The sequence below is a fragment of the Dama dama genome, chromosome 17 (assembly GCF_033118175.1).
Source record: "Dama dama isolate Ldn47 chromosome 17, ASM3311817v1, whole genome shotgun sequence".
NCBI classification, from domain to species: Eukaryota; Metazoa; Chordata; class Mammalia; order Artiodactyla; family Cervidae; genus Dama; species Dama dama.
This window is the reverse complement of record NC_083697.1, coordinates 22,362,584-22,386,066: the sequence shown is the minus strand read 5'-3', so window position 1 is coordinate 22,386,066 and position 23,483 is coordinate 22,362,584. Positions and strand designations below refer to the sequence as shown.

The 23,483-nt window shown below is 39.7% G+C and overlaps 1 protein-coding gene across 1 annotated transcript in view; it reads left to right on the top strand.

Moving 5' to 3' along the window:
• EGF (epidermal growth factor) overlaps positions 1 to 23,483 on the top strand; it is a 96,569-nt gene that overhangs the window by 48,794 nt on the left and 24,292 nt on the right. The window contains 8 exon segments of the mRNA XM_061164085.1: positions 1,030 to 1,166; positions 4,537 to 4,685; positions 10,439 to 10,505; positions 10,508 to 10,545; positions 11,749 to 11,972; positions 16,197 to 16,364; positions 17,067 to 17,210; positions 20,215 to 20,329. Coding sequence (XP_061020068.1) covers positions 1,030 to 1,166; positions 4,537 to 4,685; positions 10,439 to 10,505; positions 10,508 to 10,545; positions 11,749 to 11,972; positions 16,197 to 16,364; positions 17,067 to 17,210; positions 20,215 to 20,329 — 1,042 coding nt within the window.

The following is a 23,483-nucleotide window of genomic DNA, read 5'->3' as shown; positions in this document are numbered from 1 at the left end:
AATTGCTTTTGGCTTCTGCATAGGCAGTTGAATTTTTTTTTTTTTATTTTTGGAAATTGAAAACAGATCACGTAAGTATAAATAACATAAGTTATTATTGCATAAATAATAATTATGTGTTTGAGAAACATTTTGAAGTTAATTAACATTAAGCAAAGGTTTGCTATAACATCAAGTATGGCATTCCAGTATATATGAAAGTCATAACCAGAATAAGAACAGTCTTTAAATGCTTTATAGTTAAGAGGCATTTAATAAATATTTGTTGATTAATTTGATTTTCATCTCTCCAGTAAATGTAATAATCATAATACAAGTTCTGTCCTTTCCATGACAAAATTAAATATGAAGTTGTGTGGTCCAGCTATTTTTTCATCTTCTAATATTACACCCCTCATGTCCTTCAATAGCCTTGGAAATCCTGGATTTATCCCAAATTGACATAATCTCTCCTGAGGTTCATTATGCCTGTAATCTGGGGTAATGTAAATGATGAACCTGCAGAACTTGCCTTACTCAGACTCCAATAGTCTTAACTTCTCAGTTAATATAGCGTAATCTGAGCTCTGAAATTATGAAGGGTCTTGTAATTAACTCACACAGTGTTACCTCCATTTAAAAAGTGTCCAGTCTAGAGAAGGGAATTTATTTGGACATGAATCAATACAATCTGATAATATTAATGTTTCAATATGTGTGAATCAAGGAGATTACAGCATAAGACTTGCATCATTTAGCTGAGATATTTGTTACTTAATACTGTGTCTGTGTCTTTCTAGAAGTAATTTGCATTTTAAAAGGAGACACATAGGCAGGGAGGAATCCAATGATAAAATTCTGACCATACGTCAACTCATGGAAAAGGCAGTCTTTTTGCCTCTCTTAAGGTACCACAACGCTGGTGGGAAATGAAGAAAACAAGTACTGCAGGAATTAAGGAAGAGGGCGCAATGAATGGGAGGAGTCCGAAGTGCCTTGTGGGTTCCAAGGCTTATTTTAAATGTTGCCATATTCAAATTTGGTTATTAGGACCACTGCCGTTTTTGCTGTTTGCCAGTTCTCAAGATATTCGATACATGCATTTTGATGGAACAGATTATGGAACCCTGCTCCACCAACAAATAGGAATGGTTTTTGCTCTTGATCATGACCCTGTGGAAAATAAGGTATGATTTTGCTACTCGAACAGACGTGGCTGTGCTTTAAGGACAGAATAGAGGATTTTTATCATAAAAGATTACTTGGGCTACTTGAAAATCCGCTACAAAGCTTGGAATGATTAGGCAAAGAAAAATTTAAATGGTCATTGAAAATCACCTGAGAAAATTTTAAGGGTGATTCTGTTATCATAAACTGTGTAGCTCAGTTGGTAAAGAATCTCCCTGCAATGCCGGAGACCCAGGTTTGATTCCTGGGTTGGGAATCTGCCCAGGAGAAGGAACCCAGTCCAGTATTCTTGCCTGGAGAATCCCATGGGCACAGGAGCCTGGCAGGCTATAGTCCATGGGGTCCCAAGAGTCAGACATGACTTGGCAACTAAACAAGCAACCAACCCTGGTCCTTACTATGGTTCAGCTTTGGGGTTGATTTAAACAGAATCTGAGGTTTAGCTTCCTGTTTGGAGGTGAGAATGGGAAGCTACCACAGTACCATACACACCAGAGGAGTGCCATAAATAGGTTTTGATTTATTTATGTTTTGGGAGAAGTAGGAGGTTGGGATACAGCATAGTAAGTATGGATTACTAATCTGCATTTAGTACATGGCCTTAAGGGAAGGAGGGCTTTCCTGGTGGCTCAGATGGTAAAGAATCTGCCTGCAATGCAGGAGACCCAGGTCCTATCCCTGGGTTGGGAAGACCCACTGTAGAAGGGAATGGCTACCCACTCCAGTATTCTTGCCTGGAGAATTCCATGGACAGAGGAGCCTGGCAGGCTACAGTCCATGGAGTCACAAAGAGTCAGACATGATTGAGTCACTAACACACATCAGGGAAGGAATTTGGTGACCTCCTGATTGTGAAAATCAAGGAACATAAGTCCTATAGTCCATGTGTGAATGGCAATCTAGGGTGTTATTTACATAATTTTACATGAAATGTTTTTGTATAAACATTAGAATTTCTAAATTATCAACCCAATCAGCTATTTGGTCTTTAATTTCTTAGTTATCTTTGTGCTAGATTAGAATGTGCTTGAAACGACATGTTATAGTGTTTTTTTGAAAGTCAATCACCCAATAATGATGAAGTTATACAGTTATTAACCTCCTTCCATAATGATTTAGTTATTACTAGATGGTGCTTTTGTTCCTAGAATTTTTTAACTTTGTGCTTCTGTTTTTTTCTGATCTGAAGCATTCTAGTAAGTGGCCAAAAGAGACAGAGTGAAGTAAATTGATTCTGTGTTTAATCGATATGGATTGGTAGCCAAATATAACTATTTTTGCAAATAGAAGTATTGTGATTTAACACTAGCAAATAATTATTTCTTTTCTATGAACTGAATCTATGTAACTCCATAGAAGAATTATATTAACAGGAAAAAAATTCATAGAATCAGTTCAAGATTCGTTTATTACCAAATTATTTTTTTTCCACACAATCAGTAATTTTTACAATGAGGTGAACAAGAAAACCTAAAATGAACTCTAAATCATATGACTTATGCATGTTTTTTCATTTCTTTGGTCAATGGTCCCATCTTCTTGCTTCTCAAACTGTGGTCCTTGGACCAGTGACCTCAACATAACCTGGAGCTTTTTAGAACTGCAGATTCTCAGGCTCCACCCCTGACCACTGAATCAGAATCTGCATTTTAACAAGATTCCCCAGATGATACATGTACACACTTAAGCTGGTGAAGTAGAGCACTAGAATTATTTTTTAATATAAGAAGTACCCATTTTTGAATTGTGGAATAGAACCTTTTCTATTTTATCCAGAAAGATGATAGCTCATTATTTAATTATTTTATGAATATTCTCATTATTGTTGATGAGTTTATGTACATATATGTACTCACAGTTAATATTCTACAAATGCTATCATTAAATTGTCAGCCACTCATAGCAATTTTTTATTCTTGTACTTGTTTGATAGTCTGAATACTAAACTGAAAAGCAACTTTGTACTTGCAGGGTATGTTCTGTTGAACAAAATTGATTATTTAAAATGGAATTATATATTGTTAGAGATGAAAGGAACTTTAGCAAATATCTTGTCTGATTTTGTCATTTTTATAGTTGAGAAAATTGAGATTAAATGACTTAAATGAACCATGCACACTGTTATTGGGGATGTAAATTGGTACAACCACTGTGGAAAACAGTATGGAGAGTTCTCAATAAACTAAAAATAAACCCAGCAATATAACCCAGCAATTCCACTCCTGGGTATATATCAGAAAAAAACAAAAACAGTGATTCAAAAAGATAATGCACCCCAATATTCATTGCAGCATTATTTACAATTGCCAAGATATGGAAGCAAATAAGTATCCATCAACAGATGAATGAATAAAGATGTGGTATAAATAAATAAAACAATGTAATACTAATAAGCCATAAAAAATGAAAATTTGCCATTTGCAACAACATGGATGGATATGGAGGCTATGATGCTAAGTAAAATAAGCCAGACAGAGGAAGAAAAATACTATATGATATAACTTATATGTGGAATCTAAAAAAATACAACAAACTAGTGAAAATAACAAAGAAGAAGCAAGCTCACAGATATAAAACAACAAACTAGTGATTACCAGTAGGGAGAGGGAAGCGGGGAGGGGCAATATAGGGGAAGAGGATTAAGAGGTTTAAACTATTATGTAGCAAGTAAAATAAGCTACAGGATATACTGGACAACACAGGGAATATAGCCAATATTTTATCATAACTATAAGTGGAACATAAACTTTAAAAATGGTGAATCACTATATTATATACCTGCAACATATAACATCATACATCAGCTATACTTCAGTTTTAAAAATATATAAATAAGTAAAATGATATAACCAAGGCAATGCAACAAATAAATGCCAAGCAGGGAGATGAAGCTGTGTGCCCTGACTTGCAGTGAAGTGGAGTCCTGTGGATGAAGCAGTGGAAGATAAAGCTCAGCTTACAGCCCCCATTAAACTGCTCATCTTTGCTCCCTTTCAGGCTGTTGAAGCCGTTAGAGTTTAAATATGATGGCTTTGTTATTGACCAGTGATCAAAAATAAGCAAATTACCTGCAATAGAAATATGTGCCAGGCACAAGACTAAGGATATATATATATAATTAATGCACTTGATAGCATTATTCCCATTTTGCCAATAAGGAAGCTGAGCTGAGACATTGAGTAATTGGCTTAAGTTTATACACGTCTGGGAAGCGGCAGAGAGAGAGTTGAGTTCCAGGTGCGTCTGTCTCCAAAGCCAAGCTCTGAATGATTATACTGTATGATACAAAGATTTACTAATCCTGTTTGTATATATTCCACATTTAGTTTTTAAACAAATCAGACTATATGCCTGTGTTCTTTTCTGTAGATATACTTTGCCCATATAGTCCTGAAGTGGGTAGAAAGAGCTAAAATGGATGGTTCCTAGCGAGAAAGACTTCTCGAAGAAGAAGTAGGTTTACTGGAAGGTCTTGCTGTCGACTGGATTGGCCGTAAACTCTACTGGACAGACAGAGGGTGTGTGTCCTCTTCCGTTGTTAAGTCACATGGGATGGGAGTGGTGGGACATGTAATACAGTTGGCCTCATCCTTCACTTGGAAAACAGGGAGATATTGCTGGTCCCCTGACTGGCATCAGAGGAAGATGCCCCCAGTGCTGTCCACAGTCCCTCCCGCATCCCCACCACCAAGCAGGACCTTCCTCCTTTCATCAAGATTGTATCTTTCATTAAGGGTGAATAGAGGACCAAGAAAGCAGCGTGTGTTTTTGCACTTCAGGCTGTTGATATCAGAGAAACGCAAAGCCTGTCTGGATACAACCCGCACGCTTTTTCTGAGGCTCTGCTGTGGGTCAGCTGTTACCCAGGTGGCATGGAAGATACCCAGGATCACGAGGAGCTCCATGTTTCTGGTCAGCGTAGTGTAGCCAGGGAGACAAAGTGCATATACACAGGAAAACTCATGCAAACACTTGGTCTGAATCTCAGTACAAAAAAGGTCATAAGGTCATGCATAAATAATTGCCAAATAAAGGTGGGTGCTCCCAGTGGGGGCTCTGGAAGGGGCTTCAGCCATCAACTTCCCCTTCATTTTACAGGTTGGGAGGGGGTGGAAACTAAAGCTCATAAGGGCTAAGTGATTTATTCAAAGTTGTACAACATTCAAATGACAAGTCTTGCTGGATCTCACATGTTCGCTCTTTTAAATGAGCGTGAAGGAGGGAGCAAGTGCTTCACGCTGGAGTTGTGAGGAAAGTCTTCTTCAGGGGGGAGAGATGGTGTGTTTTCTCTTTGCAGGGAGACAGCAGGACCAGAGAGAAGCTGTGGTGTGTCTGCCCTCTGGGCACACTGCTCTTGGGGCTGCAGGAAGCACCGCTGCACTTGAGAGAGAGAGAGAGAGAGAGAGAGAGAGAGAGAGAGTGTGTGTGTGTGTGTGTGTGTGTCCTGTGTGAGCCCCAGGAACAGTTGAGGTGGGGAGGAGGGAGAGGAAAGAGGGGGCTGCTTCTCTTGTTTGCTAATGAGAGCCCACTTCCTGCTTCTGAATGAGAAAGAGCCAATCACAATACCTCAGGGGAGAGGCTTAGAGACTCTAGGCTCTGGGACACTGTCTCAGAGGATCTTAAAGCTATGGAGCGACCTGGTGGCCAACTCAAACCTCTGGCACCTCTGCAACCACGTTAAAGTAAAAGAGAGAATGAGCTGGGATTTCACCTCTGAAATCAGTGGTCCCAACACAGAGGAAGAAGTCCCAGGGAGTGGGTTTAAATGCTTCAGGGCAGGTTTTCTATGTCCCAGAAAACCTCTTTTGGCCTGGATAACCCATGGGAAACAAACAGGCTCATGCATCCCACCTGGGCTGATCTGCTCGGGCCTGGTGCACTGGGAAGACCCAGAGGAATCGGGTGGAGAGGGAGGTGGGAGGGGGGATCGGGATGGGGAATACGTGTAAATCTATTGCTGATTCATGTCAATGTATGACAAAACCCACTGAAAAAAAAATAAATAAATTGGCAAGTAAATAAATTAATAAAAAAAAAACAAACAGGCTTTTAAAAATGAGCCAGATGTATGATGTGGTGCTCAGTTATGAATAATATGGTATTTCTCTGTCCAGATCGAGTGTATTTTAATTAACTCATTCATTCATTTATTTGCTTATTCATTTAGCCATACCTTCATCCCATTTCTTTATTCCTTTTGTATTTATTCATTTATTGAATAACTGAAATGCACCAGATACTGCACTAAGAGCTTTGTATCCATATTGACACCCCAAAAGGTAAGTTTTCATATCCCCAGCTTAAAAATAAAAAAAAAAAAAAATGAGAATCAAAGAGGCAAAACAACTTTCCCAAGGTCAAGCAGTCAGCAAGTATTGGATCTGGAATTTGAACTCAAGGGTGACCATTTCCAAAACTTATGTTTTTAATAATCATAGGTATATGCTGCCTCCAACAACCAGGGTTGATTAAATGTGCTCGACCCAGAGTCACATAACAAGTGAAAATCAACTTCAGTTGTAATAGTGATAAAAATCATAATAATTGTCTTCTCTGTTTTGAACCTACTTAAAAGGACATTTAAAATGTTACCTGTGCATAATGATAGAGCTTCTACACTGCTGTTCTCAGAAACGCTGATCAGGACAGCAGATGTCAGCCACTTTTGGACTCTCCAAGGATGCTGGGTCTCCTCACATTTCTCACATTCGCATGGCACCTCTAATTTTACATGTTTCATTAATAGTGGTGTGGTACCCGCTACCAAGGCAGTGCCTCCAGGAGATAGACAAGCACCACCCTATCCTGGAGTGTCAGACCTCAAATTCCCTAGTTCATTGACTTGAGTAATAACAAGCCCTTCTCAAGTCCTCTTCCCTCTAAAGGCAGCTGCTAAGAGAAAACCTTTAATTTGTCTGGAAATGAGAGGTTTATAGTTTGAAAACCTTGATATTAGCTAGAAATTTGATTTAAATAACTGGGATTCCTGGCTTGTGATATTAGATTATACTGTAACTCTTAACCAAGTAAAAAAAAAAAAAAGCAGAATGGATGCTTATGGTTTATATTGGCTTAGGAGAAGACAGATTCATATTAACATCTAACTGTAGGAAGGAAGGAAGTTGGTAATTCCCCTGGCAACGTTATTATTTAGTGATAAGGGGTCCCGATTCCTAACGTCAGATCCTTAGTAAAAAGAATCAGGAAGAAAACAAAGTATCCGTTTGCTCATCCTTTTGAGGTGACGAAAACCACTATAAGGTAAGAAAATCATTCTTCTAGAGTTCTGGATAGACAGCTTTTGCCCTGGAAACAGGGTGGATTTAGGTTAGCGTCCCCAACCTTTTTGGTACCAAGGACCCGTTTCGTAGAAGACAATTTTTCCATGGACCAGGGGTGGAAGGATGCTTTTGGAATGATTCAAGTACATTATATTTATTGTGCACTTTATTTCTGTTACTATTAGATCAGCTCTGCCCCAGATCATCAGGCAGTAGATCCTAAAGGTTGGGGACCTTTGGTTTAGCGGATCCCAGTAGTGGCATTGAGACCAATTAGATAACGACCCTAAAAAGAAAGATGTTCCACTCGATTGAGGGTTATGCTTGAACTCATGTGAACCCAAATATTCGTCCTTGTCTTTGCTTTCTCATGACCCACACTGGCGTTCAAGACGTGCTTTCTGGCTGAATCAAGCAGAAGTGTGTTTTGGGTGACCCCCTTGGGGAGCTTTGAGAGCAAATGCCAGCTGTCCTGCCTGAGACAGCTCCAGAGTCAGGAGCTTACATCTGTATCAACTCTCATCCCCTCAGTCCCGCTCAGAACAGTGAGAATTTAGAGATGATATAACAACGAGATCAGAACTGACAGTTGTATCTCCTCTGGTCACAAGCAAGTGGCTTCAGAATTCCTTGCCTCCTACCAAGGGCATAGGCACAGTGACAGATGTGATGAGTGAAGTTGACACATTGAGTTCAAAAATGCCTTCTGCCTAGCAGTACCCTTCCTACAACCCCTTCATCTAGGAATAAAGTGGCACTGCAGTGCAAATAATTTCCAGTCATCCACTGCCCTAAAGTGTGCTTGCTCCAGCCCAGGCCCGGAGCCAGTGTTACCTTTGTCTCCCTCCTGCATATGGCATGTGAGGAAGAAGAAATCAAGCCCCTTTCCCCTGTCCAGAAAGGGCACTTGAGCTAGCCACCTGGAGAAGATCTCCTTAGCGTCTGTTCTGTAGGACAGGGAGGAGGGAATGTATTTCTGGGCAGGTCTGTTGTGTGCACACACCGCCTGGAAAAACAAGGGCTAGGCCTTTCCAGGTGTTTATTGAATGAAATATAGCTGTACTTTCTAGGTTGCTGTGGGGAGACTGGGCAAGCAGGCCTCGCATTGAAGGGAAAGGAGGTTCTTTTTTATTCCCTCTGTTTGTGATCCTGCCTGTTGCGGGGAGCTGCTGGGGCTCATGGTGCACTCCAAGCCACGGCCCTGAATCTGCCAGTTGCATTCTTTTTTGTTTGCTTGTTTTATTTTTAATAGTAGAATAATTGCTTTACAATGTTGCGTTGGTTTCTGCCACAAAGCAGCGTGAATCAGCCATACATGTACACGTGTCCCCTCCCTCTTGAGACTCCCTCCCACCTCCCACCCCACCCCACCCCACCCTTCTAGGTTGTCACGGAGCACCAGGCTGAGCTCCCTCTGCTATACAGCGACATCCCACTAGCTATCTATTTTACACATGTTAACGATGTTGAAGCTGAAACTCCAATACTTTGGCCGCCTGATGCGAAGAGCTGACTCATTTGAAAAGACCCTGATGCTGGGAAACATTGAGGGCAGGAGGAGAAGGGGACGACAGAGGGTGAGATGGTTGGATGGCATCACCGACTCAATGGACATGGGTTTGGGTGGACTCCGGGAGTTGGTGATGGACAGGGAGGCCTGGCGTGCTGCGGTCCATGGGGTCACAGAGAGTCAGACACGACTGAGCGACTGAACTGAACTGAACTGAATGTATGCGTGGCAATGTCACTGTCTTGATGTGACCCGCCCTCTCCTGCCCCCTCTTTGTCCACACGCCTGTTCTCTATGTCTGTGTCTCTGTTCTTTCCCTGCATACAGGTTCATCAGTACCATCTTTCTAGATTCCATATATATGCATTAATATACGATATTTGGGCTTCCTTGCTGACTCAAATGGTAAAGACTCTGCCTGCAATGCGGGAGACTTGGGTTTGATCCCTAGATTGGAAACATCCCCTGAAGAAGGGAATGGCAACCCACTCCAGTCTTCTTGCCTGAAGAATCCCCATGAGCAGAGGAGCCTGGCGTGCTGCAGTCCATGGGGTCGCAAAAAGTCAGACATAAGTGAGCGACTAAGCAGTGTATGATATTTGTTTTTCTCTTTCTGGCTTACTTCCCCCTGTGTCAGTTGTATCCTTACACATTCCGTAACATAATTCCTCTTCCTCTCTTTCTCCTCTCTCCTGCCCTCCTTCTTGGCCCTCTCCCTCCCTCTCACTCTTCTGTGGATCTTTAAGCTCTTTAAGGACAGAGCTGGGTTTTGTATACTACTGTGTCTCCAATGCTTAGGGCAATCCCTGACACACATTAGGTGCTTCGTAAATATTTATATGATAATAAAGACTTGTTTGGCAAATGGAAAAACTTAGAAAACGAAAGTTTTCTCCCCAGCCAGATTCCAAAGAGTTGTTATCATTTTTTAATGTGAAGGGTAGCAAATAATATTTCGATTCTCCCATTTGTGTTAGAATCACACGGAAGAAAATGAAAGTCAATATAGCGCTCCCCTTCCCGTTCTGTGTTGGCTGACTCTGTGGCCCTGAGAGGTCTGCTCTCCTGCTCCCTGTGACCTGTGGCCAGAGGCTGGTGGTTCCTCTGGCTCTTACTGGTGCCAGCAGGAGCTGGGAAGTTGTGAAGAGAAAGGAATGGTGGTATTTATTTACACATCCTGGCTTTAACCCTGTTGGGCCACGGACATAGCCCCTCTTACCTTACCTTTCACTGCGTATTTTAATTACTTGGGTTAAATGTTGAGAAACTAATTAAAACATTGTGTTTAAAAAAAACGAAACAGACTATGAGCGTGTCGCTCCTGACTTCTGTGTGAGGCTGTGTATGTGCTTGTGCACGTGTGTGACGGGGTAGTTTAGAATGCCTGTTTTGCTCTTCAATAAGCAACAGAGAAAGTCAGTATTTTTGTTTAAAAAGTAAAGTTGGTGTAACAAGTCCCTTTATACTACATGCATTTTAGGAAATCTCTCATTGAAGGGAGTGATTGAAATGGAAAGTATTGTGAAATAATCATTAAGGAGGACATTTCTCTCAGCCACGAGGAATTGCTGTTCATCCGAAGGTCAAGTAAGTAATTGTGAAAATAAGGCCCTTTTTGCAGACATCATAGAACACTTCATGTTTGATGTCCTAGTGTCCAAAATTTGTCTTAAGAACTCAGGTAATCAGTGGAATCAGAAACCAAGAAAACCCATGAGATTTGTTCAAATGTTTGGAAATTATATGGCTAGCATGACTTCCTCCTCCTTTTAATGTCTTTTGATTTACTTGTATAAAATTTTATTGTTTAGAAAACCCTTCATTTTAAGCAAATTCAATTTCTTTTTGAAAAGAAATGGGTTGTGATTCATTGATCAATGTGGCATAAGCCCATTATACTGTGCTTTCTTTAAAAACTATACTATTCCCTGAGAGGGTGGTATTCGGATTGCATGGCTTATGAATTCTCTTTAGAAAAATCATGAGTTGCAGTGATAGGTCGAACCTAGATTTAGAGAAGAGGAAAGAGAAATTGTGAAAGATTAGAAGGCTCTAGTTGTTAATTGTGAATTGGTGACAAATGTTGGTTTATGTTTAGAGAATTGAGAGAATAAACAATCCTTCCTCGTTAAAAATTGAAGATAAAAACCAACACTATTTTATCTACAATGAGAATGTTATGATGGTCTATGGGAAATAATAAACTGATGGAAAATATATCATTAATTTGGAGCTAGCCATGTGACTAGAACAGTGAAAAGATATTGAACTCAAAAAACTCTCAGCACCTGACTCACAGAACTTAAAATTGACCAAGTTAACCAAGTTTATCATATAAAACTGGATAATAAATAAATATGCAGTCCCCTTTATGTTGTAACTTTGCATAAACAGTGAATTTTACATATGTATAGCCAAGGGACAGACGAGCAAGATTCCATTGTCTTTTGCAGTGTAAAATACTAATAAGAATATGCACTCAAAAACTTTTGATGTATTTGTATATTTGTAATATATAATATACTACATTTTTAAAACCTAATAATTCCTCTTTATCTAATGATCAGAGCTTAAATTCAGCATTTTCTGTCCGAGTTGTTGTACATAGAGAAGATAATTTTTTGATTTTGAAAATTATTTGTCCAGCATACAGTGCTATGTTTTCTGTATTCCTTGGTGTACCACGTTAGTTTATCCTAAAGCGATTTACATTGATGTTTTTAATAATAAAAGAGTACAAGAATTTTTTTCCTTGCAAATTTTATTTGTTATATGTTTTCTTGATTAAAGGAGATTATTCTGGACTGATATGGGAATTAATCCACGAATTGAAAGTTCTTCTCTTCAAGGCAGTAGCCAACTGATTATAGCTAGCTTGGATCTGGTGTGGCCCAGGGGAATAGCAATTGATTACTTAACTGACAAGTTGTATTGGTGTGATGCCAAGCAGTCTGTGATAGAAATGTCCAATCTGGATGTTTCAAAACGTCAAAGACTTGCCCGGAAGGATGTAGGTAAGGCTTTGATTATATTTTTGCCAGTATGCATGCATGCATGCTAAGTCACTTCAGTTGTATCTGACTCTGCATCCCCATGGACTGTAACCCTCCAGGCTCCTCTGTTCATGGGATTCTCCAGGCAAGAATACTGGAGTGGGTTCCCATGCCCTCCTCCAGGGGGTTTTTCTGACCCAGGGATCGAACCTGTGTTTCCTGTGACTTCTGCATTACAGGTGGATTCTTTACCACTGAGCCACCAAGGAAGCCCTGGTAAGGCTTTGAAATGGGTGATTTCTTTAACTTGATTGAGTGTTGATGAGTGTTAACACCCACACACACACTCATATACACTCACCACCCCCATACCCACACACGTACCTTTAAACACATGGTGAGAAAGGAATAGAAACAAACAGGCTAACAGATTTCTCCAGGGGCTTATAAACTATGAAGATTATTTTAACATTGGAATATTAGATTAAAAAAACAGTGCTGCATTATCATCTCTTTGCCAAGATTTCTTAAAAGCAGAATGAAAATATTAAACACTTTAAAACTTTTTAAAGAACTTCTTCAGTTGTTATCATTTCCTATGTTTTATAAAATGTCATTTTCACAAGTGATAACATTCCCTTTAGCCATTCTGTGCAAAGATTAATAAATTTTCCCTTCTATTATATTTTCAGCTTTTGCATAGGGTGTCATGTATTTTCATAAATAGTTTTGAAACACTATAGATTATACTGTCTGTTAGAAGTACAGATGGTTATGAGATGATGTAACGGTGGGGGATTCATTTTGACAATATTTGAACTGGACCATGCGGTAAATAAATGCTGATAAAACATTATCATTTGAAATAAGGCTGCAAAATTTGGTCTTTATATGTTAGTCCTGCCAGAATACATTAACTGAAATTCATTCGGAATGTACTGGAGAGCCATTGCATAATTCTTGAGCAGGAACTGTATCTGATAAAATTGGTATATCAGATTGGCCACTTAGGTAACAGTACAAGGGTTGGATTGGAATTTGGAGAGAAGGAGTGAGTTAGGAGGTTACAACAGTTGTTCAGTCAACAGTTAATAGAAGCCTGAACTAGAACATTGCCATTTAAAAATAGAATGGAGGATTAGAGTATTAAAAAAAAAAAAACACTGTGAATGAAAAGCAGATTTAGTAACAGATTGGATGTCAGAATAAAGGCCAGGGAGATGTTGAAGATGCTTCAGGAATTTAGAAACTGGTTGGTTGAGAAGGTGAGAAAACGTGGTCTCTCTCTTCTAGGAAAAAGCTAACAAAACTAATAATTTGTATAAGGTTTTAATTTTGCCCTTTGATAATGAATTTCTAGATTTGTATTATACATTAAACAGATCAAGATAAATATAATTTAAAATTCTACCTACTTCCAAGCTTCTTAAAAATGGACATACTTCATATGTATGTAGTCATAGGCTTTATTATCCATGTGCCCAACAGATATTTATAGAATCTTGTAGGAAGTAGAGATACAGTGGAGGGTACAATATGGTTCCTATGAAGTCACCGGTTCTAGTAAGGAGACACACATTGTTAAAAAATGAGTCTCCAAATAAATGTAAAATTATAGCTTTGATATATAAAGGGATTTGAAAATTCCTAACTAGAATGTAAAGACATCATATTCTAAGCCAAAAAGTATAGCAGATATTTTATAAATAATTTGCATTGCTCTAATCTATGACCAATGCAATATCCTATTAAATGTATTAAATACATTCACAAATACAAATAATTTGGTATGAAAATATCTAAACAAACATTCTCATCATTATAGTGCCACCTGCCGGTATAAAAATGGTAGCATCTCAACGACCAATACAGGGCTTTTCATTTAAAGACTGAAGGAATTCATTCTTAATTTAACACACAATTGTGGCTCTCCTGTAGACAATAAATAAGGACGATTATATCTAGTTTGGGGTTTGTGATGAAAAAACTATAGCTAATTCTGACACATACTACAACATAAACCTTGAGGTTGTTTATTTGCTAAGTTGTGTCCAATTCTTGCAACCCCACGGACTATAGCCTGCCAGGCTCCTCTGCCCATGGGATTCTGCAGGCAAGAATACTGGAGTGGGTTGCCATTTCCTTGAGGACATTTGGCTAAATGAAATAAGCCAGTTACAAAAGACAAATATTGTATGATTTGACTTAAGGTATTTATTTGGAGAAGGCATTGGCAACCCACTCCAGTACTCTTGCCTGGAAAATCCCATGGACGGAGGAGCCTGGTAGGCTACAGTCCATGGAGTCAGACACGACTGAGCGACTTCACTTTCCCTTTTCACTTTCATGCACTGGAGAAGGAAATGGCAACCCACTCCAGTGTTCTTGCCTGGAGAATCCCAGGGACGGGGGAGCCTGGTGGGCTGCCGTCTATGGGATCACACAGAGTCGGACACGACTGAAGTGACTTAGCAGCAGCAGCAGCAGCAAGGTATTTATTGAATAGGATAGTCACACTTACAGAAACAGAAAGTAACATAGGGTTTGCAAAGGACTGGCCGGGCAGGGCCTGAGAAGTTGTCTAATGAGTATAGATCTTCTGTTTTACAAGATAGAAACAAATTCTGGAAATTGGTGTACAGCAACGTGAATGTGTTTTACCCTACAGAAACTGTGGTTAAGTCTTAGGCTTAGAGGGTAAATTTTGTGTTAGGTATTTTTTTTTATCTCAGTAAGCAAAACAAAACAAAAGTTATGTAAAAAGTTCCCTTCCTAAAATAAATTTACCCAGTTACTGTCAAAAAAAAAAAAAAGTTCCCTTCCTGCATTAATGGCTTTAATTTGGAGCAAAGGCTAGATATCAAAATGAATCTTAAGGGCCCCCATCAATAATGATGGGCGGAGACTCATTTCACCGGGACAAAGCATTTGTGTTTCCTGCCACTAGAGGGAGACATTCATCCTAATCCACTAAATCCATTGCTCATTTGCAAAAATGACTGGCTTGGGAAATGTGACTGTATGTGCAGTGATAAAAAGCTTCCAAACCTAGGGGTCGTTAGCCGTAGCCTCTAACCACCTGAGATAGTATATTAAAACATCTCCCAGCTTACTAAACACTGGAATATTTTATCAGAGCAGTTTCAGTGGCGTGGAGAGGTGGGTTTAGTTGAGGTAAGATGGGAAGAGCCCGCTTGGGGGTTGATTAGAGCCAAGAATATGGAAGCAGCAGATAATAAATGACTTCCAAGGAACTTGGCTGCAAGGGGTAGGAGAGAGACGAAAAGAAGAGAGGTCAAGGGGATGAGGGAATTAAGATAGAAGAGACCTGGAGATACTAATCAGCTAAAGGAAAGAAGCTGGAGAGATGAAGAGAGTGAATAAATGAAAGGGGTAATTGACAGAACAAGGTCCTAGAGTAGGAAAGGAAGTAGGGGTTTAGTGCATGGAAATGTGTTGGAGATGGGAATTTGAGGAGACCGTTATTCAGTCACCTTAGATTTTTAAAAACTTTTACAAAAACCTAAGAATTTAGTTTACTACTTATTACTGCCATTCAAAAGACAAGGAACCTAAAAAAATTTTTTTTAAAGAAAATAAAAATGCCTTATTACTTTATATTACTTTTTGTAAACCATATCTTCCCATTTCAGCTCCAGTTAAGAGTCAAAATACTTCTCACAATATTGCAAAGGGAAAGCTGGCTTCCAATTGGTACTAACTTAGCTTAAGAGGAATGTATTTTCACAGGGTAGGCAGATATATAGTCCTAAGAGCAACTTCTTCTTTATTAAAAGGAGTGCCAGTTTTAAATCATTACTGGTCGTTATGTAAATCAGTAAAAAAAAAAAAAAATTCTGGAAAAAAAAAGACAAGGAACCTACAACTAACAGAAAGAAAATAACTTACACAGTCAAGCTGTTTAGCCTAAAAATAGTGATAGAATCACTGAACACGGAAACATTCCTTCCCAGGTCTCCTTCTTGGTGGTATTATGTCAATCACCCACATTCTCTCACTTTCTGAATGCTGAGTGACAACAGGCTTTGCTAGGACTTCACACCACCAGGCTCCCCTTCTAACAGGTTTCCTCATCGTGTGGGTTCTCCTTGATGTAGGTGGCTCATTACATTCCTTAGCAGCTTATTAAAGAATTGATTTAGTGTAGGAATTGGGTATTCTTTGTCCTTTGAAAAATACTTATGATAAAAACAAGATGTTTGTGATGGATTTGACTGCTCCCAGGTCACCCATTTGCTGTGGCTGTGTTTGAGGATCACGTGTGGTTCTCTGATTGGACTATGCCATCGATAACAAGGATGAACAAGAGGACTGGCAAAAATAGTGTATATCTCCAAGGCAGCATGCTGAAGCCCTCACCTCTGGTTGTAGTTCATCCACTGGCAAAACCAGGTACACTGGTCTTTCTTTGGCATCTGCAACTGTTTAAATTGCTTGATGGCAGGGCAGGGAGGGGGGTGTTGCAATTCTCACTAATTTGGGTAGATGTTAAGATTTCCTGAGACTTGAATTTTGTTTAAACTAAGACAGTCTAGTAATGAATTTGGGCTTTATTCCTTCAAGCTCATCTTTTCTTCTAATTAGTGTTTACTTACTTGCTCCTTTTCAAAGACTCAGGTTAAAGGCTCAAAGTCCAGGAGCAGCAATGATGGGGGAGCAGTTTAGAAACTGGAAGTGGAAGCTTCTACCTACTTTGGGCCTCTCCCCACCTTCTGAGGATGCCGGTGAGTAAGCTTCGGCCAGCAGTAGGTAAAGCAAAATGGAAAGGCCACTTAGTTTCCATTGTAACTCTTCTTTCTGAATCACCCTTTGTCAGTTGGACTGGATGATGAGTCAGGAAATAGGATTCCTATCTTCCCAAATAGCTTCTCGAACAAAAGTACTGGCTAAATTCAATAAGTACTCATAAGGTAATAACTTTCTGAGCTTATCTGAGAACCAGTGGCTCTTTATAGGAACTCTCCTGAAATAGCTCTTGATATAAACTCTACTTAGATACAGTGTCTCTCCCCCAAGCTATATGCTGTAGTTTGCATCAGCGGCAACCTTTTCATCTGCAAGCCCATCTGTGAATGCACGTCTTCTCCCTGCTAGGAGCAGATCCCTGCTTCCATCGAAATGGAGGCTGTGAACATATTTGCAAAGAGAGGTTTGGAACTGCTCAACGCCTGTGTCGTGCAGGTTTTGTGAAAGCTCCAGATGGAAAAACGTGTCATGGCCAAATAGAGAGCCATGGATGTTGACAGATAGTGTGGCAACCTGTGCAGCCGAAATATCTCACTTTGGCTCAGGAATATTATTCTATATTGATTCCTGTGCTTGTGGTGATTTTTAATATTTTGTGTTATTAAAAGCTCCCTTACTTTTAGGGATACCAACTGTCTTTTTTCCCCCTCTCTCTCTGATGAGTTTGGGCTCCTCATTACAAATTAAATTCAACTGGCCTCCCTTCCCTGATGATTCAGACTGTAGGAGACCCAGATTCAGTCCCTGGGTCTGGAAGATTCCCTGGGAGGAAGGCATGGCAACCCACTCCAGTCTTCTTGCCTGGAGAATCCCATGGACAGAGGAGCCTGGTGGACTATAGTCCATGGGGTCACAAAGAGTTGGACACACCTGAATGATTTTAACTTTCACTTTCAACTGTAAAATTAATGAACATAAATAACATTCAAAGTCTTCCAATGCTTCAGCCCCCCATTTATGATGTAAGAGACCCAGGTTCGATCTCTGGGTCTACAAGATCCCCTGGAGTAGGAAATGGCACCCCACTCCAATATTCTTGCCTGGGAAATCCCAAGGACAGAGGAGCCTGGTGGGTCACAAAGAATTGGACACGACTGATTAGGTACGCACACACAGCTTACTCTTGGAAATAAACGCCAGGATTTTACCAACTCAGGGAATGTTCAAAGACATTTTGTCCAGAAAATTTATGGCCTCTATTTTAAAGGCAGTCATATTCAACTCCCCCCCCCCCACATGACTGTCTTAATATGAAAAGAAAAGTCCTTTATAATAAATAAATTGAGGATACCAAACAAGTGTATCTTGTCAATCCAGACTGACAAGGCTTGTGATCCACATTTTAAAAAACTAAACATGACTTCAAGGAAGAATAGATCTGATATGACATGTAACCAGAGGTTCTAATTTACTTCCCTTGAATGTGCATCCAGACAAGTAAGGTGTATTTGGATTCATCTCTTGACAGACATTTAATAAGAGAGAACCTAAATTTTATTTTAGATGTTTATAAAATTCCTATTTATCCAATAAGCATGATATATGTTAGATGACAGATTGACAGCAAACGGATTAATTTATCCATGGACCAGAACTGGATATTTTGGATTTTCAGATCTATTAATTGTTGCCTTAGGATAACAATTCTCAATTTTTTTGATTTCAGGACCTTTTTATGCTTTTAAAATGATTGAAAAACTGAAGGTTTTTTGTGTAGGTTTTATCTATTAAGATTTATGACATTAGAAATTAAAACTAAAAATCTAATATCTATTAAAGTTACAGTAATCTATTATATGTGAACATGTTTTATAAAAAGGAAATCTCAATTTTTCAAAACAAAAATATGTAGTGAGAAGCATGGCATTGTTTTACATTTATATTTTTAATGTCTGACTTCATAGAGGGCAGCCAGATTCTCCCATCTGCCTCTCTGTTAAAGCTGTTGCTGTGTTGTTTTGGTTGGAGTCTAAAGAAAATCTGGCCTCAGACAGACATGGAGCTGGAAAAGGAAAGATTGCTTAATAGCCTTTTCAGATGCCCTTTTGGTGTATCTTCTTTTGATATTATTTCAGAACCAGACAGATGGTAGTTTCTTAGAGCCTGTTGCAATGTTGAATCTAAAGTCATATCAGTGAACTTCTTGTCCTCTGCTATATTAAAACCCAGTGTTCTTGTTTTATATTTTGCATGAATCTTTTGCTATGCATGATTTTGTTGTGTTTTGGTCATTTAAAAATACTGATTGATTGAGTTATGCACATCTTCTGAATGTCATACTAATATACCTATAATAATGTTCATGAGTTATTATCGTCAAACTCATCAGAAAAGTTTTTGAGTGTCTGGATTTTGTCAAAAACTTTTTGTGGAAAATTTTGTAGAATTTTCACTTGAAAACTCCAATCTTATTATTGGCAACAAGCACTGTGAGCTAATTTTCCTTGAAGAGACAGCATCGCTTCTTTCATTTTTGAAAAAATGCCAAATCCTCAAGTGTTACTGACACAGTTTATCAAACATTCTTTCAGGTAAAAATCATGTTCAGTGGAAAAAAAGAGGCTAGTTTTAGCTCAAACATCTGAGTTCACAGATAGACATCATGAGTTCAGTGTGTGTGCTTTTATGTGTGCGTCCCATTTCATTATACAGGGTATTAAACAGCAAGTAGTCCATAGTCAAGATTGTTAAAAATTAATAATTTTACTGCTCCATCATGGTTTTTTAAAGGTGAAACTGGAGTGTGTGTGTGCGTGCGTGTGTGTGTGTGTGGCAGTGAAGAACCTGACCACAGTAGAGATGCCACTAGAAGCATGACTTGATTCACGCTAAGGCAGCACACTTTCACCCATCATTGCTTTTGCCCCATTGGTCAACACAGTGAAAATAATAATGGAGTTATCTGCCTTTTATGAAAACAGTTTTGACCTTCTAGGTGGCATGCAATGAGACCCCAGGGATCCATGGACCACACTTAGAGAACACACAGTGTTTTAGGGGATCCATTTCTCCTGTGTTCTGGGGAGTTGCTTAGGTCCCATGCCTATGCTAAGTTATGGTTAATATATGCTCTTCCACATTTCTAAATACTGGCAAAGTCAGGCTAAAATAAATGTCTAAAGCAGCCTGAAGGAGAGAGTATATATATGAAGGCAGGTTGGGGAGGTCAATGTGTCCTCAATAATGGCAAACAGTGATCATGACCTGATTATGTGCATGAGGATATTGGTATTCTACTTTTACCATTTATGCCAGTACCTAAGAGTCCTGTCTTTCTTCCTGGCTCTCCCCACCCTCAATCACATGGAGGGAAGCTGAGAGGGTGTGGTGTGGCGGGGAAGGTTTTCTAAGCTAGATCCTGCGAGCTTCTCTGAATCCTCCTACTCTTAAGTATGAGTCTGAACTCATAGCCAACAAGCAGCCATAAATATAAATTAACTCAAACATTTCTTAAATCACAGATGGTAAATTAGCTGTATCTATTGGCCTTCCATAGGTAGTGGAGCAAATCGGAGTAATGGAGTCACACCATTGGACGTCTCAGCCAGCAGCAGAGAGCTTGAAGGTAACATGACAGAGTCTCAACTCCTGCTAGTGGCTGAAATCATGGTGTTGGGTATGAATCAGGAGATCTTGGATACAGCTTTGGTTCCAACAGTTTCCTCCTACTCGTTCAAAATCCTGAATGATCTCTCTAACTTAATGTTGACTAAATCTATGCAAAGTGAGTGATGCCAGACTTTGGACTCAAACTTTGGTCCTTCTCTTCCCAATGGTTTGCCATATTACATGGCTCCATATTAGACTGGACATGAACTTTACTTGATGAGAGTTGATGAACTTCTTTTTTTAAAAGAAATCTAACTTGGAGGCAAAAGTGAAAAATAGGCCAGAACAGATTTGAGTGGATCCTCATCCATGCATAGTATTTTTGGTATTTGACCCATTTAGCTTTACTTCCATCATTGTGAAAAGCAGATGGTTCAGTTCAGTTCAGTTGCTCAGTGGTGTCCTCAGGGGTGCTCTTTGTGACCCCATGAATCACAGCACGCCAGGACTCCTTGCCATCACCAACTCCCGGAGTTTACTCAAACTCATGTCCATCGAGTTGGTGATGCCATCCAGCCATCTCATCCTCTGTCGTCCCCTTCTCCTCCTGCCCTCAGTCCCTCCCGGTATCAGGGTCTTTTCCAATGAGTCAGCTCTTCGCATCAGGTGGCCAAAGTATTGGAGTTTCAGCTTCAGCATCAGTCCTTCCAATGAACACCCAGGACTGATCTCCTTTAGGATGGACTGGTTGGATCTCCTTGCAGTCCAAGGGACTCTCAAGGGTCTTCTCCAACACCACAGTTCAAGAGCATCAATTTTTCGGTGCTCAGCTTTCTTCATAGTCCAACTCTCACATCCATACATGACCACTGGAAAAACCATAGCCTTGACCAGATGGACCTTTGTTGGCAAAGTAATGTCTCTGCTTTTTAATATGCTGTCTAGATTGGTCATAACTTTCCTTCCAAGGAGTAAGCGTCTTTTAATTTCATGGCTGCAATCACCATCTGCAGTGACCTTGGAGCCCAAAAAAATAAAGTCTGACACTGTTTCCACTGTTTCCCCATCTACTTCCCATGAGGTGATGGGACCAGATGCCATGACCTTAGTTTTCTGAATGTTGAGCTTTAAGCCAACTTTTTCACTTTCCTCCTTCACTTTCATCAAGAGGCTTTTTAGTTCTTCTTCACTTTCTGCCATAAGGGTGGTGTCATTTGCATATCTGAGGTTATTGATATTTCTCCCGGCAATCTTGATTCCAGCTTGTGCTTCAACCAGCATAGCATTTCTCTTGATGTACTCTGCATATAAGTTAAATAAGCAGGGTGACAATATACAGCCTTGACATACTCCTTTTCCTACTTGGAGCCAGTCTGTTGTTCCACATCCAGTTCTAACTGTTGCTTCCTGACCTGCATACAGGTTTCTCAAGAGGCAGGTCAGATGGTCTGGTATTCCCATCTCTTTCAGAATTTTCCACAGTTTATTGTGATCCACACAGTCAACAGCTTTGGGATAGTCAATAAAGCAGAAATAGATGTTCTTCTGGAACTCTTGCTTTTTTGATGATCCAGCGGATGTTGGCAATTTGATCTCTGGTTCCTCTGCCTTTTCTAAAACCAGCTTGAACATCTGAAAGTTCACGGTTCAGGTATTGCTGAAGCCTGGCTTGGAGAATATTAAGCATTACTTTAATAGTGTATGAGATGAGTGCAATTGTGTGGTAGTTTGAGCATTCTTTGGGATTGCCTTTCTTTGGGATTAGAATGAAAACTGACCTTTTCCAGTCCTGTGGCCACTGCTGAGTTTTCCAAATTTGCTGGCATATTGAGTGCAGCACTTTCACAGCATTATCTTTCAGGATTTGAAATAGCTCAACTGGAATTCCATCACCTCCACTAGCTTTGTTCATAGTGATGCTTCTTACAGCCCACTTGACTTCACATTCCAGGATATCTGGCTCTAGGTGAGTGATCACACCATCATGATTATCTGGGTTATGAAGGTCTTTTTTGTACAGTTTTTCTGTGTATTCTTGCCACCTCTTCTTAATATCTTCTGCTTCTGTTAGGTCCATACCATTTCTGTCCTTTATCGAGCCCATCTTTGCTTGAAATGTTCCCTTGGTATCTCTAATTTTCTTGAAGAATCTCTAATCTTTCCCATTCTGTTGTTTTCCTCTATTTCTTTGCATTGATCACTGAGGAAGGCTTTCTTATCTCTCCTTGCTATTCTTTGGAACTCTGCATTCAGATGGGAATATCTTTCCTTTTCTCCTTTGCTTTTCACTTCTCTTCTTTTCACAGCTATTTGTAAGGCCTCGTCAGATGGTCATTTTGCTTTTTTGCATTCCTTTTTCATGGGGATGGTCTTGATCCCTTTCTCCTGTACAATGTCCCGAACCTCTGTCCATAGTTCATCAGGCACTCTGTCTATCAGATCTAGTCCCTTAAATCTATTTCTCACTTCCACTGTATAATCATAAGGGATTTGATTTAGGTCATACCTGAATGGTCTAGTGGTTTTCTCCACTTTCTTCAATTTGAGTCTGAATTTGGCAATAAGTTCATGATCTGAGCCACAGTCAGCTCCCAGTCTTGTTTTTGCTGACTGTATAGAGCTTCTCCATCTTTGGCTGCAAAGAGTATAATCAACCTGATTTTGGTGTCAACCATCTGGTAATGTCCATGTGTAGTCTTCTCTTGTGTTGTTGGAAGAGGGTGTTTGCTATGACCATTGCGTTCTCTCGGCAGAACTCTATTAGCATTTGCCCTGCTTCATTCTGTACTCTAAGGCCAAAATTGCCTGTTACTCCAGGTGTTTCTCTTCCTACTTTTGCATTCCAGTCCCCTATAATGAAAAGGACATCTTTTTTGGTTGTTAGTTCTATAAGTTCTTGTAGGTCTTCATAGAACCATTCAACTTCAGCTTCTTCAGCTTTACAGGTTGGGGCACAGCCATGGATTACCGTGATATTGAATGGTTTGCCTTGGAAATGAACAGAGATCATTCTATCATTTTTGGGATTGCATCCAAGTACTGCATTTTGGACTTTTTTGTTGACCGTGATTGCTGCTCCATTTCTTCTAAAGGATTCCTGCCCACAGTAATAGATATAATAATCATCTGAGTTAAATTCACCCATTCCAGTCCATTTTAGTTCGCTGATTCATAGAATGTCGATGTTCACTCTTGCCATCTCCTGTTTGACCACTT